The following is a 13591-nucleotide window of genomic DNA, read 5'->3' on the forward strand; positions in this document are numbered from 1 at the left end:
TATTTACATTTCAATATACCCTTCCAAATGTTTTCAGTTCTCTCAGATTATCGTGGAAATCGAAAGCACTGTGCCAGATTGTATTTCATTTTGTTTCTTAAATTCAAATTCCCGAACAAATGAGAAACAACTAATCCTTTGGCATGCTTTCTTGTCCAGTGTTACTGGTTATGATGTGTTTAATAGCAAATTATTACTCTTCTGTTTTCCTTCCTTTAAACACATACTTTGTAACTTGCTGGTGTTGTTGTTTGAGGTGTTCTGTATTTATTTTCTACCCCTGCATATCAGTACCAAACATACCATTGCACCTAAAAGCAGATTCTGAAAGCAGTCTTCATTTTCTATCATGCTGTACTACAAAATTCAGCCTTAATTTGCTCTGTTTATCCGTACCACTGAGTGAGACAGCCATGAAACATGACCAATAATGACATGGGCAAAAATTACACAATACTGTGACAGGTCAGCACTGCTTCTTTTTCAAGTGGGCATAATTATTGAATTAGACTGAGCACAGAGAAAGTAAGTTACTTAGTTCATTTCTATCCTAATTACATTTATACTGTTGCCTCTTATGCTCTGTTTATATTTCCCATTGCAATTCAAGTTAATGGAAGTGCTTACCGGACAGAATTCCCTTTTGTAAATCATTTTCATCATGTTTGCAAACAACACCTGTTTACCTATTGTGGCATTAATGTTCAATGCGTAATCTTCCCAAGAAATCGGAAATGTGAAGGAATATAATTTTGCAAAGTAGTTTATTAAGGTCAACTCATGCAGAGTTGCAGGAAGATAAAGCATTTTAAATATATTGGTATATTTTCCAGCAAAAAAAGTATTGCTAATTATTACATTTGACTTTAATCCTCAGCACATCCATTCTACAAGAAGAAATTCAAGATGAAGATAATCCATATGACTATAGAAAACTGCTTCGTAAAACCTCCCAAAGGAATCGTCTCATTGAGCCTTGCTAGTTTATGATCATGGAACCCATTGCCTTGAGTACTATTAAAACAAATTTCTAGTACCACTAAAAGTCAACTGCGGTACATAGGTCAACTTGAACAGTATTAAAAATTTGCATTTGTAGTTTTCTTAAAAGTGTTCCAGACACAGGTGGTAAAATATTTTGTGTTTAAAATGTATGTTGGATCTTTTGAAGATCATAATTAATGCTCTTTGTTAAAATATAAAGCCAAATATTGATATATGTTGATATTTCAAAAATAGATAGGAAATGAAGCCAGCTGACTCATATTACAGCAATATAAGTATGAAACATTAATGGAAAGAAGAAATAAATTTTAACTTTTTAGTTAATAATGTGTCCCATGCTATACCATACTTAAGATGATCCTCTCTGATGTGTCAGAAAACAAAGAATCTCTAAATGTCTTTCTTTAACTAAAACACACAGACACACACACATATAAATATGTTAATGCAATACAAAAGTATTCAGTAAACTATAGAAAATGTTTGAAGCATTTTGGTATTAGGGATCAATTATTTACATAAGGCATTTATTTTCAAGTCCATAACTTAGTAACCACTAAAGATGTGAGTGAGCAGTGATTTAACTCCCCATTATAACCCCAACACATGATACAGAACACAATCTTCTACATTTTAAATATTCAGATGCAATACAATGTCTGAGAATGACAAAATCTAAACTTGCTTTATTTTACAGTGACATCAGACAGAACTGGTGATATTTTATTCAATAATTAGTTGTTTTGATATCCTCCAATAATTCAAAGTTATTTTAAAATCATACTCTGGATAAGATAAGTATTGGCATGTTCACAGGTCATCAAACCCAACTCATAGTTTTACAATGAAGGCACTCTTGTAATGGAAGAAACGCGAACACTAAATTATGTGTAGCAGGCTTACACGAACAGAAGATCAGGTGAGATAACTGCATGTTGACATTATTTCTGCAATTTCATTGCACACATTGGGAAGACTGGTGTGGAGGTCTTCTTGTTTTTGGAGAAGCAATCAGAGGAGTAGTTGTGCACTGTTCTGAGAATCTCTGGAGAATCACAATCCCTGCTGTCTAACTTCTTCCCAAGTAGTCTTCTTGTGAACTCTACAAGGCTAAATATTCTGAGCATGCCTTTATTCTAATAACCCTTCCTCTATCAAGTAACTTTGGAGAAAATCTGATACTAGACGCACAATGGAGAGTAGATAATAAATAGTCATTAGTCACACACAAATCTTTATTCTTGTTCCAGATTTTAATAATGAACACTTTTCATCACCCAGACGTGAGAACAGATATACTGAATGTGTAGATCCCTTTCAGTTCAGTGAAGTACCAGGATAATAGATGCCAGAGAGCTATATGGGAGGGAAGGGTTAGATTGATTGTAGAGTAGGCTAAAATCGTGGCTTGTGTTGTGCTGTAATGTTCTATATTCTATAAAACCTTTTGTAGCACAGTAAGTTACTGAACTTGTCCTCAAAGGTGTGGATTATTTCTCCAGATCCGTAATTTTAAATGTTTTAATTGCAGCCAAAGAACTTAAATTCAAATGAATAAATCTGCAACAAAATGTTAGCGTCAGTAATGGAGCACTATTAAGCCTCAGGATTGCCATTAAAACTCATTTGTTTCACTCATGACAATCAAAAAAGGAAACCTAACATTCTTATGTGTCCTGATCCATAAGTGACTGCAATCTATCAATGTGGTTTACTAAACTGCCCTTGGAAATTGTCAGGGGAGCTTTTAGGAATGGTAAGTAATTGCTCTCATTTCCATTGATGCAATATACCATGAAGAAATGTTTTTAAAAAAGGATGAGATTGTGGCTGAATTGGCTCAGACAGCAGACCTCAGGCTTTACCATAGACACATTTACTTTTTAAGGATCTGCAGTCAGTCATCTTCAGCTCAGCTTCCACTGAGAAGGATGTAGATAGCAATTAAGTGTCTGCTTGTTCAAACAGGTTTAAATAAATAATTCAAAGTATCAAAATTATTTTAATAAACTTATTATGTTAATTTAAAATCACCTTGGAGTATTATAAATTAATTAGAATCATCAAGATGAAGTAAGATATAGCAAAACAAAACAAGCCAGACATCTACATCAACACACACTAAAAGATGGAAGAACTCAGGTGAACAGGCAGCAGTTATGGAGGAAAATGAACTGTTAATGTTTCAGGACAAGACTCTTCAGCAGGATTCTTTTGGACTGAGGCCCTTCATCAAGATCTGTGTTTATTTCCCAATCAAGCTTGGTTACCAAATAACATACCAAACATCTTGGCATAAAGTTGAAAGTCCAAACATGAAGTGCATCCACCCCCTCTGGCCTCAGGTCAGTAGGCTGGTGCTCTACCATGGGTGAGATGAGCAGTGAAATGGTAGATCGGACCTCCGACCTTCTGAGCACCGCTGACCTTCTGGTTTGCCAAGTACAGCAGTCAGAAACTGCATCAAATGTGCAAGACAGTTACCCAACATTCCTCTAGAGAAGCTCCCACTGAAGATGAGTACAATCCAGCCCAATCTAAAGTACAAAGCTCTTACAGAGTTTACAGACTTATTGAGAGATACAGACAGACACACACCCTTCAAACCAATGGACCATTCCAACTATCAATCCAACATTTTTCAAGGTTTAAAGAAAATTTATTATCAAAGCAGATACATATATGTCACTATACACAGTGCTGAGCTTCATTTTCTTCTGCATTATCAATAAATCCATATTAGAAGAATAACCATAATAGAATCAATGACAGCCTGCACAAACTGGGTATTCAACCAGTGTGCAAAAGACAACATGCTGTGCAAAAACAAAACCAAAGAAATAATAATAATAATAAATAAGCCATAAATGTTGAGACCATGAGATGAAGGGTCCTTGAAAGTGAGATTGACTAGGTTGTGAGAACATTTCAGTGATGGGGCAAGCGAAGCTGAGTGAAGTTATCCCTTTGGTTCAAGAGCCTGAAGCTTGTGGAGTAATAACTGTTCCTGAATGGTGGAACGTGAGTCCTGAAGCTCCTGTGCTCTGTTTCTAATGGCAGCAGTGAGAAGAGAGCATGACCTAGGCAGTGTGGGTCCCTGATGATGGATGCTGCTTTCCTGTGACAATGCTCCCTGTAGATGTGCTCAGTGCTGGGGAGGGCTTTACCTATGATAGACTGGGCCGTATCCATTTGTTTTTGTAGGATGTTCTGTTTAAGGGCATTGGTGTTTCCATACCAGGCTGTGATGCAGCCAATCAATACTCTTCATCAGATATCTATAGAAGTTTGTCAAAGTTATAGATATCATGCTGAATCTTCTCAAACTCTTAAGGAAGTAGAGGCATTGCCATGCTTTCCGTGTAATTGCACTTATGTACTGGGCCCAAGACATAACCTCTGAAAAGCTAACACCGAGGATTTAGAAATTGCTGACACTCTCCACCTCTGTTTCTCCAGTGGGGACCAGCTCATGGACCTCTGGTTTCCTCCTCCTGAAGACAATAACCAGCTCCTTGGTCTTGCTGTCCTTGAGCAACAGGTTGGTGTTGTTGTTTATCCTCCCCATATTCTTACCAACTCATCCCTCCATGCCCCCTTACCAACATGCACCGAATCTCATCTACACAGGAGGAGCAATTTATAGTGGTCAACCTGCTCACCTTTGGGTGTGGGAGGAAAATGGAGTACCAAGAGGAAACCCAAGCCATCATGGAGTGTACATGCAAACTCCACATAGATAGTACCTGAATTTAGGATTGGACCCTAGTCTCTGGCCATGTGAGGAAGCAATTTTACTGGCCGTTCCACTGTGCTACCCCTTTCAGGCTCCAGATCTCCTTAAACAGGATGATTCCACCCTCAACAAGCTGTAAATCTGACCAAATGGTTGTTCTTCTTAATACCCTTATGTGAAACATGCAGTGTAATGCAGTGTTACAGCCATCAACCTTTACATCAATTGGAGGCTGTAAATCTCTCATCTCCATTATATACACTAGACTTTCATACTTTTAAAAAATCAAAGTTTTAATGAATAGTTTTGATTGCTTAAAGAAGTTGCTTATCTTAATTTATGGAAGCACATTTTATACATTGTGAATTTATACATTAAGGATTGTGCTTGCATTTTGAACATAGCAAACTGTTTTACTGTATAATTATGCAGTAAATGAGTCAATTTCATTGTCAGCTTAGAAGGCAGTGAGATGATTGTAGTACAATCAGAGGCTATGTCTGAAAAAAAACGAGTGAGCTGATTATGTGGTCAGTATGTAATTGTATGTTGGCTGCAGCAGCTCCCCACTGGGCTGATTTCACTCAATACCACAAGATTGGGTCTTCAGTCATTGTGATATTCTTGGCACTTAGCACTTAGCGCACTGAGAGTATCATGAGAATTAACTAACCCCAGTCATTAAAGAAACGCAAAGACATTGCTTTCACAAAACCTCTTACAAAAGAGTTAATTGGAATTAAAATATGCTCTGAGAATATGAGTTGTTTGAAAAGCCAAGCAATGATGTCAAAGCTCAACTATAAGGTCAAAATCTATTAGTGATTATTTTCAGGTGAAATATTGACCATCATGAAAATCAACAAAGCTATGTGCTTTTCATATCAGTGAGACTGACATTTTATCACAAAATCATACACCCACCTGATCACAGCATTATTATATAGCACCTATTTTGATTCTTGCTTGTGTAAATTGCATGATAAGATGTAATTTATAACCACCATTGAACCAATGGAGTTGGGTAAGATGTTCTTCTAAAGGGTTGTCAATTGCTGATTCCTCAAGTTGTTGTAGAGGCCGATCTGGGATCCACATATTCTGGTGCAGTGTGGGTAAAAGTAAGTGGTGGCTGTGGTCCTTTGGCTCTCCAGACTCTCCTTTTGCAGCTGCTGCTTGTTCTCTCTAGCACGGTGGAGTAACACAGCTCCCTCTTGAACAGATTTCCTCCAGGGGCATCTATTGAGTACAATGTCTTCCCAGTTTTCAGATGTAATGTTGAATTTCATCAGGCTGATTTTGATGTTATCTTTGAAATGTTTTCTTTATCCACAAGGGGCTTACTAGCCTTCCTTTAACTGGGAGTTAAGGATCTGTTTGGGGAGATGTGAGTTGGCTGTACAGAAGACATGACTTTTCCATTAGAGTTGGTAATGCTTAGCATGCTGGAGATGCTACTCATGTTGGCCTTCTCCAGGATGCTGATGTTAGTGCATCTGGAACCTGTAGGTCACAGTCTTCAAAGACTTTTTTCCTTAATCCTGCACAGGCTCCACTAGCACTCCTAAGGTGATGGTTGAGGCGTCAGTATCTGATTTTGAGGAGAGAATGTTGCCAAGGTGGGGAAAGTAGTCTACATTTTCAAGTATGGTATCGTCAACCTTTAAGAGGGCTCTAGTTAATGAGTGGTCCTGTGTCATTTTCATAAGGAAAGTAAGGCCCAGGGCGCTATATGCCTTGGCCAAAGGCATTTAGGATATATTGGACATCTTCTTTGGATCATGCTGCAATGGTGTTGGCATTCTCGTACTGAAGCTCCTTGATAGTGGTGATGTTGACCTTATTCCAGGCCTTGAACCAGTTGAGGATGAAAAGCCAGTTGTCTGTTCCATTCACAACTGGGATTCCCTGTGGCTGGTCTTGACCAATGGGGTGAAGGAAGGCTGCAATATAGATGGCGTATAGGATGGGCACAGTGATGTTGCCCTGTTTGACTCCCATCTTGACAGTGAAGGGTTCTGATTCAGCGCCACCGTTGCTGAAGATTGTGTCTGGCAGTAGCCTTGGTATTCATAAGTACTTGTGAGGGTAGCCATGTCTTGATAGGATATGCCAGAAAGCTTGGCGATCTACTGCATCAAACGATTTTGTCAAATCTATGAAAGCCAAGTAGAAGGATTGCCTTTGTTCATTGAGCACAGTGTAACTGTGTTACTCTTCCTATTATTTAAAGGGATGTTCTGCTGATATAGTGCAGCTGCAGAAATGACTGTGAAAAGACTTTCTAAAGTCCACAACATAACTGGGAATGTTTAATACAGCACTCAGCTGCTAACCTGCTTATTCATGGGTGCCTCAGCAGTGACATTCCCGGCAGCAATCGCTTAATGGAAACCTGTGGAAAGAAGCCAAACTTTGCCCCTCCAGACTTCCCTAATGAATAAAGTACCCAAAGGTTGAGGTGTATCAAAGCTGTCACAACTGAAGTGTATGAGATCTTGCCCGAAGACCTTAGGCTGTAGTTTTGTGCCTGGACTCCATTTCCCATGATGTCAAGATCAGAATCAGGTTAACTATCCCTGACAGATCCCATGAAAATTGTTGTTTTGTGTCAGACATAAAAATTACTATGTGACAAAAATAACTAAATAAGGCAAAAGCAGAATAACAAGGTTGCATTCAAGGGCTCATGGACCAATAAGAAACTTGATGGAGGAGGAGAAAAAGCTGTTCCTAAAATATTGACCATACCTCCTCCGTCATACTAGTAACAGGAAGAGGGTATGTTCCAGATGGTGAGGGTCCTTAATATGGATGCCATCTACTCGTGGCACTACTTCTTGAAGGTGTCCTCAATAGTGGAAATGTTTGTGCCCATTATGGAGCTAGCTGAGTCTTAAACCCTCCACGGCCTCTTTTTACCTTGTGCCTCCATAATAGGCAGTGATACAACCAGTCAAAATGCGTCTCACTGTACATATATAGAAATCTGCATGCCATTGGTAATATATCAAACTTCCTCAAGCTCCTAACAAAGCAGAGCTGCTGATGTGCCTTCTTCATGCTTGAATCATTGTGTTGGGCCCAAGATAGATCCTCTGTGATGTAAACACCCAGGAACTTAAGCTGCTCACCCTTTCCATCACTGACTATTCAGTGATGTTTGTTGTTCTCACACCTTCCCTTCCTGAAGAGACTCACCTCCTCTTGTTCCTTGCTCAAGGAATTTTCCAAATAGCCCAAGTAGCTCTTTTCTATATCTCATCAAGTCATAGAATCAAATTTAACATACAGCTAAAAAAGAATCCCTTCAGCCCATCACACCCATGTAGATCTCTTTACTTGGGTATATTAATCACATTTGCCTGCATAAGGACTCTATCTTTCTATGTTTGAATAAATTCCTCTTAAATATAGTGATTGTATCAGATTCCACCACCTACTTTGGTCACAAGATATTAACTTCTCTGTGTTAAAAAACCTCTCCAATTCCCTTTAAAAGTTCTTCCTCTCACCTTCAACCTGTTCCATTTATTTTGATAATGCTATCATAGAGAAATATTTTGACTATCAACATTATCAGATGCTCATAACATAATGTGCCTGTATCTGGTCACCTCTCAGCATCCTTTGCTCCAGGGAAGAGAAATCTAGCTTATCCAATATCTGCCAAAACTAAAGTCTGGGCAACGTCATGGAGAATCTCCTCTATACTCTCAGTAGCACGATCACATCCCTCCTATAGTGTGGTGACTAGAACAACACATGATACTCTAAGCACAGCTTAATCAGCATTTTGCAGACTTGTAACGTAGCATTCCAACTCTTATATTCTATGTCCACACCTATAATGGCAAGATAGTGTTTTTTAAGGTAAGTGGAGGAGATGGGCAGAGTAGATTTTTCACACAGAGTGTGGAGTGTGTTTTGAATGCACTACCAAGCGTTATGGTGGAAACAGATACAGACCAATTGCCCTCATATTTCATGTGATAAAGGTGCTGGTGATGCTGGTCCTGATTTACCTTAGACGGCAAATAAGACCATAAGATATAGGAGCAAGAGTAGACCATTCAGCCCATCGAGTCTGTTCCACCATTCAATCATAGGCTGATCCAATTTTTCCAGTCATCCCCACTCCCCGGCCTTCTTCCATACCTTTGATGCCCTGCCTAAACAAGAACCTATCTATCTTGCCTTAAATGCACGCAATGCCTTGGCCTCCACAGCTGCTCATGGCAACAAATTCCACAGACTGAACACCCTCTGACTAAAGTAATTTCTCCGCATCTCTGTTCTAAATAGACCTCCTTCAATCCTGAAGTCATGGCCTCTTGTCCTAGACTCTATTATCATGGGAAATAACTTTGACATATCTAATCTGTTCAGGCCTTTTAACATTCAGAATGTTTCTGTGAGATCCATCCCTCATTCTCCTGAACTCCAGGGAATACAGCCCAAGAGCTGCCGGACATTCCTCATACGGTAACCCTTTCATTCCTGGAATCACTCTTGTGAATCTTTTCTGAACTCTCTCCAAGGTCAGTATATCCTTTCTAAAATAGGGAGCCCAACACTACACACAATACTCCAAGTGTGGTATCATGAGTGCCTTACAGAGCCTCAACATCACATCCCTACTCTTATATTCTATACCTCCAGAAATGATTGCCATCATTGCATTCACCTTCTTCACCACTGACTCAACCTGGAGGTTAACCTTTTGGGTATCCTGCACAAGGACTCCCAAGTCCCTTTGCATCTCTGCATTTTGAATTCCCTACCTATTTAAATACTAGTCTGCCCATTTATTTCTTCCACCAAAGTGCATGACCATACACTTTCCAACATTGTATTTCATTTGCCACTTCTTCACCCATTCCCCTAAACTGTCTAAGTCTCTCTCCAGGCTCTCTGTTTCCTCAACACTACCCGCTCCTCCACCTATCTTTGTATCATCAGCAAATTTAGCCGCAAATCCATTAATCCCTTAGTCCAAATCATTAACATACATTGTAAAAATCAGCGGTTGTGCTCGCTTCGGCAGCACATATACTAAAATTGTAAAAATCTGCGGTCCCAACACCGACCCCTGTGGAACTCCACTGTTAACTGGCAGCAATCTAGAATAGGATCCCTTTATTCCCACTCTCTGTTTTCTGCCAATCGGCCAATTCTCCACCTAAGCTAGTAACTCCCCTGTAATTCCGCAGGCTCTTAACTTGCTAAGCAGCCTCGTGTGTGGCACCTTGTCTACGGTCTTCTGAAAATCCAAGTACATCACATCTACTACATCTCCTTTGTCTACACTACTTGTAATTTCCTCAAAACCTTGCAGTAGGTTTGTCAAGCAGGATTTTCCTTTCAGGAAACCATGCTGGCTTTGGTCTAACTTGTCATGTGCCTCCAGGTACTCCATAATCTCATCCCTGACAGGTCTATAGTTTCCTTTCTGCTGCCTCCCACCCTTCCTGAATAGTATGGAACATTTGCAGTTTTCCAGACATCTGGTACAATGTCAGAATCTGTCAATTCTTGAAAGATCATTGTTAATGCCTTCCATCAAGTTCAGGAGATGTATCCGCCCTTAGATCATTAACCTTCCTGAGCACCTTCTCAGTTGTAATTTTTACTGCACATACTTCACTTGCCTTACATTCTTGAATGTCCAGTATACTGCGAATGTCTTTGACTGTGAAGACTGATGCAAAATATGCATTCAATAGACAGTAGGTGCAGGAGTAGGCCATTTGGCCCTTCGAGCCAGCACCGCCATTCACTGTGATCATGGCTGATCATACACAATCAGTACCCCGTTCCTGCCCTCTCCCCATATCCCTTGACCCCGCTATCTATAAGAGCTCTATCTAACTCTCTCTTGAAAGCATCCAGAGACTTGGCCTCCACTGCCTTCTGGGGCAGAGCATTCCACATATCCACCACTCTCTGGGTGAAAAGGTTTTTCCGCATCTCTGTTCTAAATGGCCTACCCCTTATTCTTAAACTGTGGCCTCTAGTTCTGGACTCACCCATCAGCGGGAACATGCTTCCTGCCTCCAGCACGTCCAATCCCTTAATAATCTTATATGTTTCAATCAGATCCCCTCTCATCCTTCTAAATTCCAGTGTATACAAGAGTATACATATATTCACAGTGTATACTCAGAATTGAATGTTCTGAGGAACATTCAGTTTCTCTGCCATCTCTGCATCTTTCATCACAATATCTCCAATGTCATTTTCTATTGATCCTATATGTACCCTCACTCTCTTTTACACTTCATGCTTTTAGTATCTTCTTTGATATTATTCGCCAGTTTCCTTTCATAATTCATCACATCATTTCCTACCTAATGACCTTCTTAGTTTCTTCTGCAAGTTTTTTTAAATTTCCCAATGTGTTATCTTCCCTTTAGTTTTGGCTTCCTTGTATGCCCTGTCTTTTACTTTTACTTTGGCTCTGACTTCGCTTGTCAGCCATGGTAGTGTACTTCCATTCAAAAATTTCATCTTATTTGAATATATCTGTCTTGCACTTCTCTCATTTTTTCACAGAAACTCCATCCTTTGCTGCTCTGCTGTCTTGCTGCTTGTGTCCCTTCCAGTCAACCTTGGCCAGCTCTCCTCTCGTGTCATTGTAATTTCCTTTATTCCACTGGAATACCAACATATTAGAATTTAGTTTCTCCTTCTCAAATTTCAAAGTGAACTCAATCATATTGTGATCACTGTTCCCCAAGGGTTCCTTAATCTTAAACTCTCATATCACCTCTGGATCATTGCACAACATTTAATCCAGCACAGCTGATCCCCTAGTGGGCTCAACAAGTTTTTCTAAAAAGCTATCCTTTAGACATTCTACAAATTCTCTCTCCTGAGGTCCAGCACTGGCCTGGTTTTCACAATCCACTTTCATGTTAAAATCCCCAACAATTGCCATGACATTGCCCTGTGACACACCTGTTCTATCTCCTGCTGTGATTTGTAATCTACATCCCAGCTGCTGTTTGGAGGCCTGTATACAATTGCCGTTAGGGTCCTTTTACTCTTGCTATTTCTTAACTCAACCCATAGAGACGCTACACCTTTCAATCACATGTCATCCCTTTCTAATGATGTAATATTACTTCTTACACACAGGGCCACACCAACTCCTCTCCCTACTAATCTGTCTTTCCAATATACCCTATATCCTTGGATGTTCAGCTCCCAATGGCAGTCATCTTTTAGCCAAGTTTTAGAAATGGCCACAACATCATATTTGCCAATCTGTAGCTGAATTTCAAGATCATCTATTTTATTTCTTATGCTATATGCATTCAAATACAACACTTTCAGATCAGTATTTGTTGCTTTCTGTTTTAACTGCACCATGCCTCTATTGCCCTGTAACTTATCCCACTGGCTGTGATTATGCCTCATCTCCTGCCTATTCTTTCTAGCACGTCTGTTGTACACGGTCTTTGATTTGTTTCTGTATTCCCCCTCCTCAATCCTATCGCTCTGCTTCCCACCCCCCTGCCAAATTAGTTTAAACCCTCCCTAACAGCTCTATTAAACCTGTCTGCTAGGATATTGGACCCTTTTTGGGTTCAGGGGTAACCCATCATTTTTGTACAGGGTTGTACATTCCCCCAGAAGATGCCTGAATGATCCAGGAATACAAAATCCTGCCCCCTACACCAGTCTCTCAACCACGCATTAATATGCTCGACCATGCTATTCTTGTGTTCATTGGAATGTGGCACAGGCAGCAATCCTGATATTACTACACTGAACGTCCTGCTTTTCAGCTTCCTCTCCAACTCCCTGAATTCTCTCATCAGGACCTCCTCCCTTTTTCTACCTATGTCATTGGTACCATTGTGTTGTAAGACTTCTGGCTGTTCACCCTCTCCCTTCAGAAAACTCCACACCCTATCTGAGGCATCCCATACCCTAGTACCTGGGAGGCAACACACCTGGCTATCTTTATCAGGCTGAGAAAACCTCCTGTCTGTTGAGATCTTCATTGGACCCTCTTCCATTTGTCTACCAACCTCTTGGGGGAATGGATGATGCCATCGTCTACCTGTTGCAGAGAGCTCACTCCCACCTGGATGATGCTGGTGGCAATATGAGAATCACATTTTTTTTTGATTTCTCTAGAGCCTTCAGTACAATTCAGCCACTTTTTCTGAGTGAGAAGCTGCAAAGACCGGGTGTAGACAAATTCACTATCTCCTGGATAGACCCCAGTTTGTACAGCTGGGTAGTTCTCTGTCTGAGGTGGTGGTGAGTGGCATTGGAGCGCACAAGGGATTGTCCTTTCTCTGTTTCTGTTCACACTGTACACCTCAGACTTTCGGTAAAAATCTGAGTCTTGTCACTTGCAGTTCTCTGATGAATCTGCGATGGTTGGGTGTATCGAAGATGGGCTGGATTCAGAGTACAGAGGACTGGGGGACAAGTTTGTGGAGTGGTGTCAGAAGAATAACTTGCTCCTGAATGTGGCCAAAACCAGGGAGATGGTGATTCATTTCAGGAGGAAGAGGACTGTGATGAGTCCTGTATACATTTTGGGAGAAGAAGTTGCAGTGGTGGAGGAATACAAATACTTGGGTGTTCACCTCAAGTGGAAAGCCAACACCAAGGCTGTTTACAAGAAGGGGACGAGCAGACTCTGTTTTCTAAGGAAGTTGAGATCCTTCAATGTGTGCAGTAGGATGTAGATCTTTTACCAGTCTGTTGTTGCAAATGCAATCTTCTTTGTGGCTTTATGTTGGGGGAGTAGCTTTGGTGCTTGTGATACAAAAAGACTAAATAAACTCATCAAAAAGGCTGGATCCGTCGTTGGCTACAACGCAGACT

General features: G+C 40.3%; 1 protein-coding gene across 1 annotated transcript in view; it reads left to right on the forward strand.

The window, feature by feature from the left end:
- Positions 1 to 983, forward strand: part of myo3a (myosin IIIA) — a 404249-nt gene extending 403266 nt beyond the window's left edge. Inside the window, exon 35 of the mRNA XM_073055309.1 lies at positions 878 to 983. Within this exon, the coding sequence (XP_072911410.1) occupies positions 878 to 983 (106 nt within the window). The remainder of the gene's footprint in view (positions 1 to 877) is intronic.
- The last annotated feature ends 12608 nt before the right edge of the window (positions 984 to 13591 follow it).

The sequence above is a fragment of the Hemitrygon akajei genome, chromosome 8 (assembly GCF_048418815.1).
Source record: "Hemitrygon akajei chromosome 8, sHemAka1.3, whole genome shotgun sequence".
NCBI classification, from domain to species: Eukaryota; Metazoa; Chordata; class Chondrichthyes; order Myliobatiformes; family Dasyatidae; genus Hemitrygon; species Hemitrygon akajei.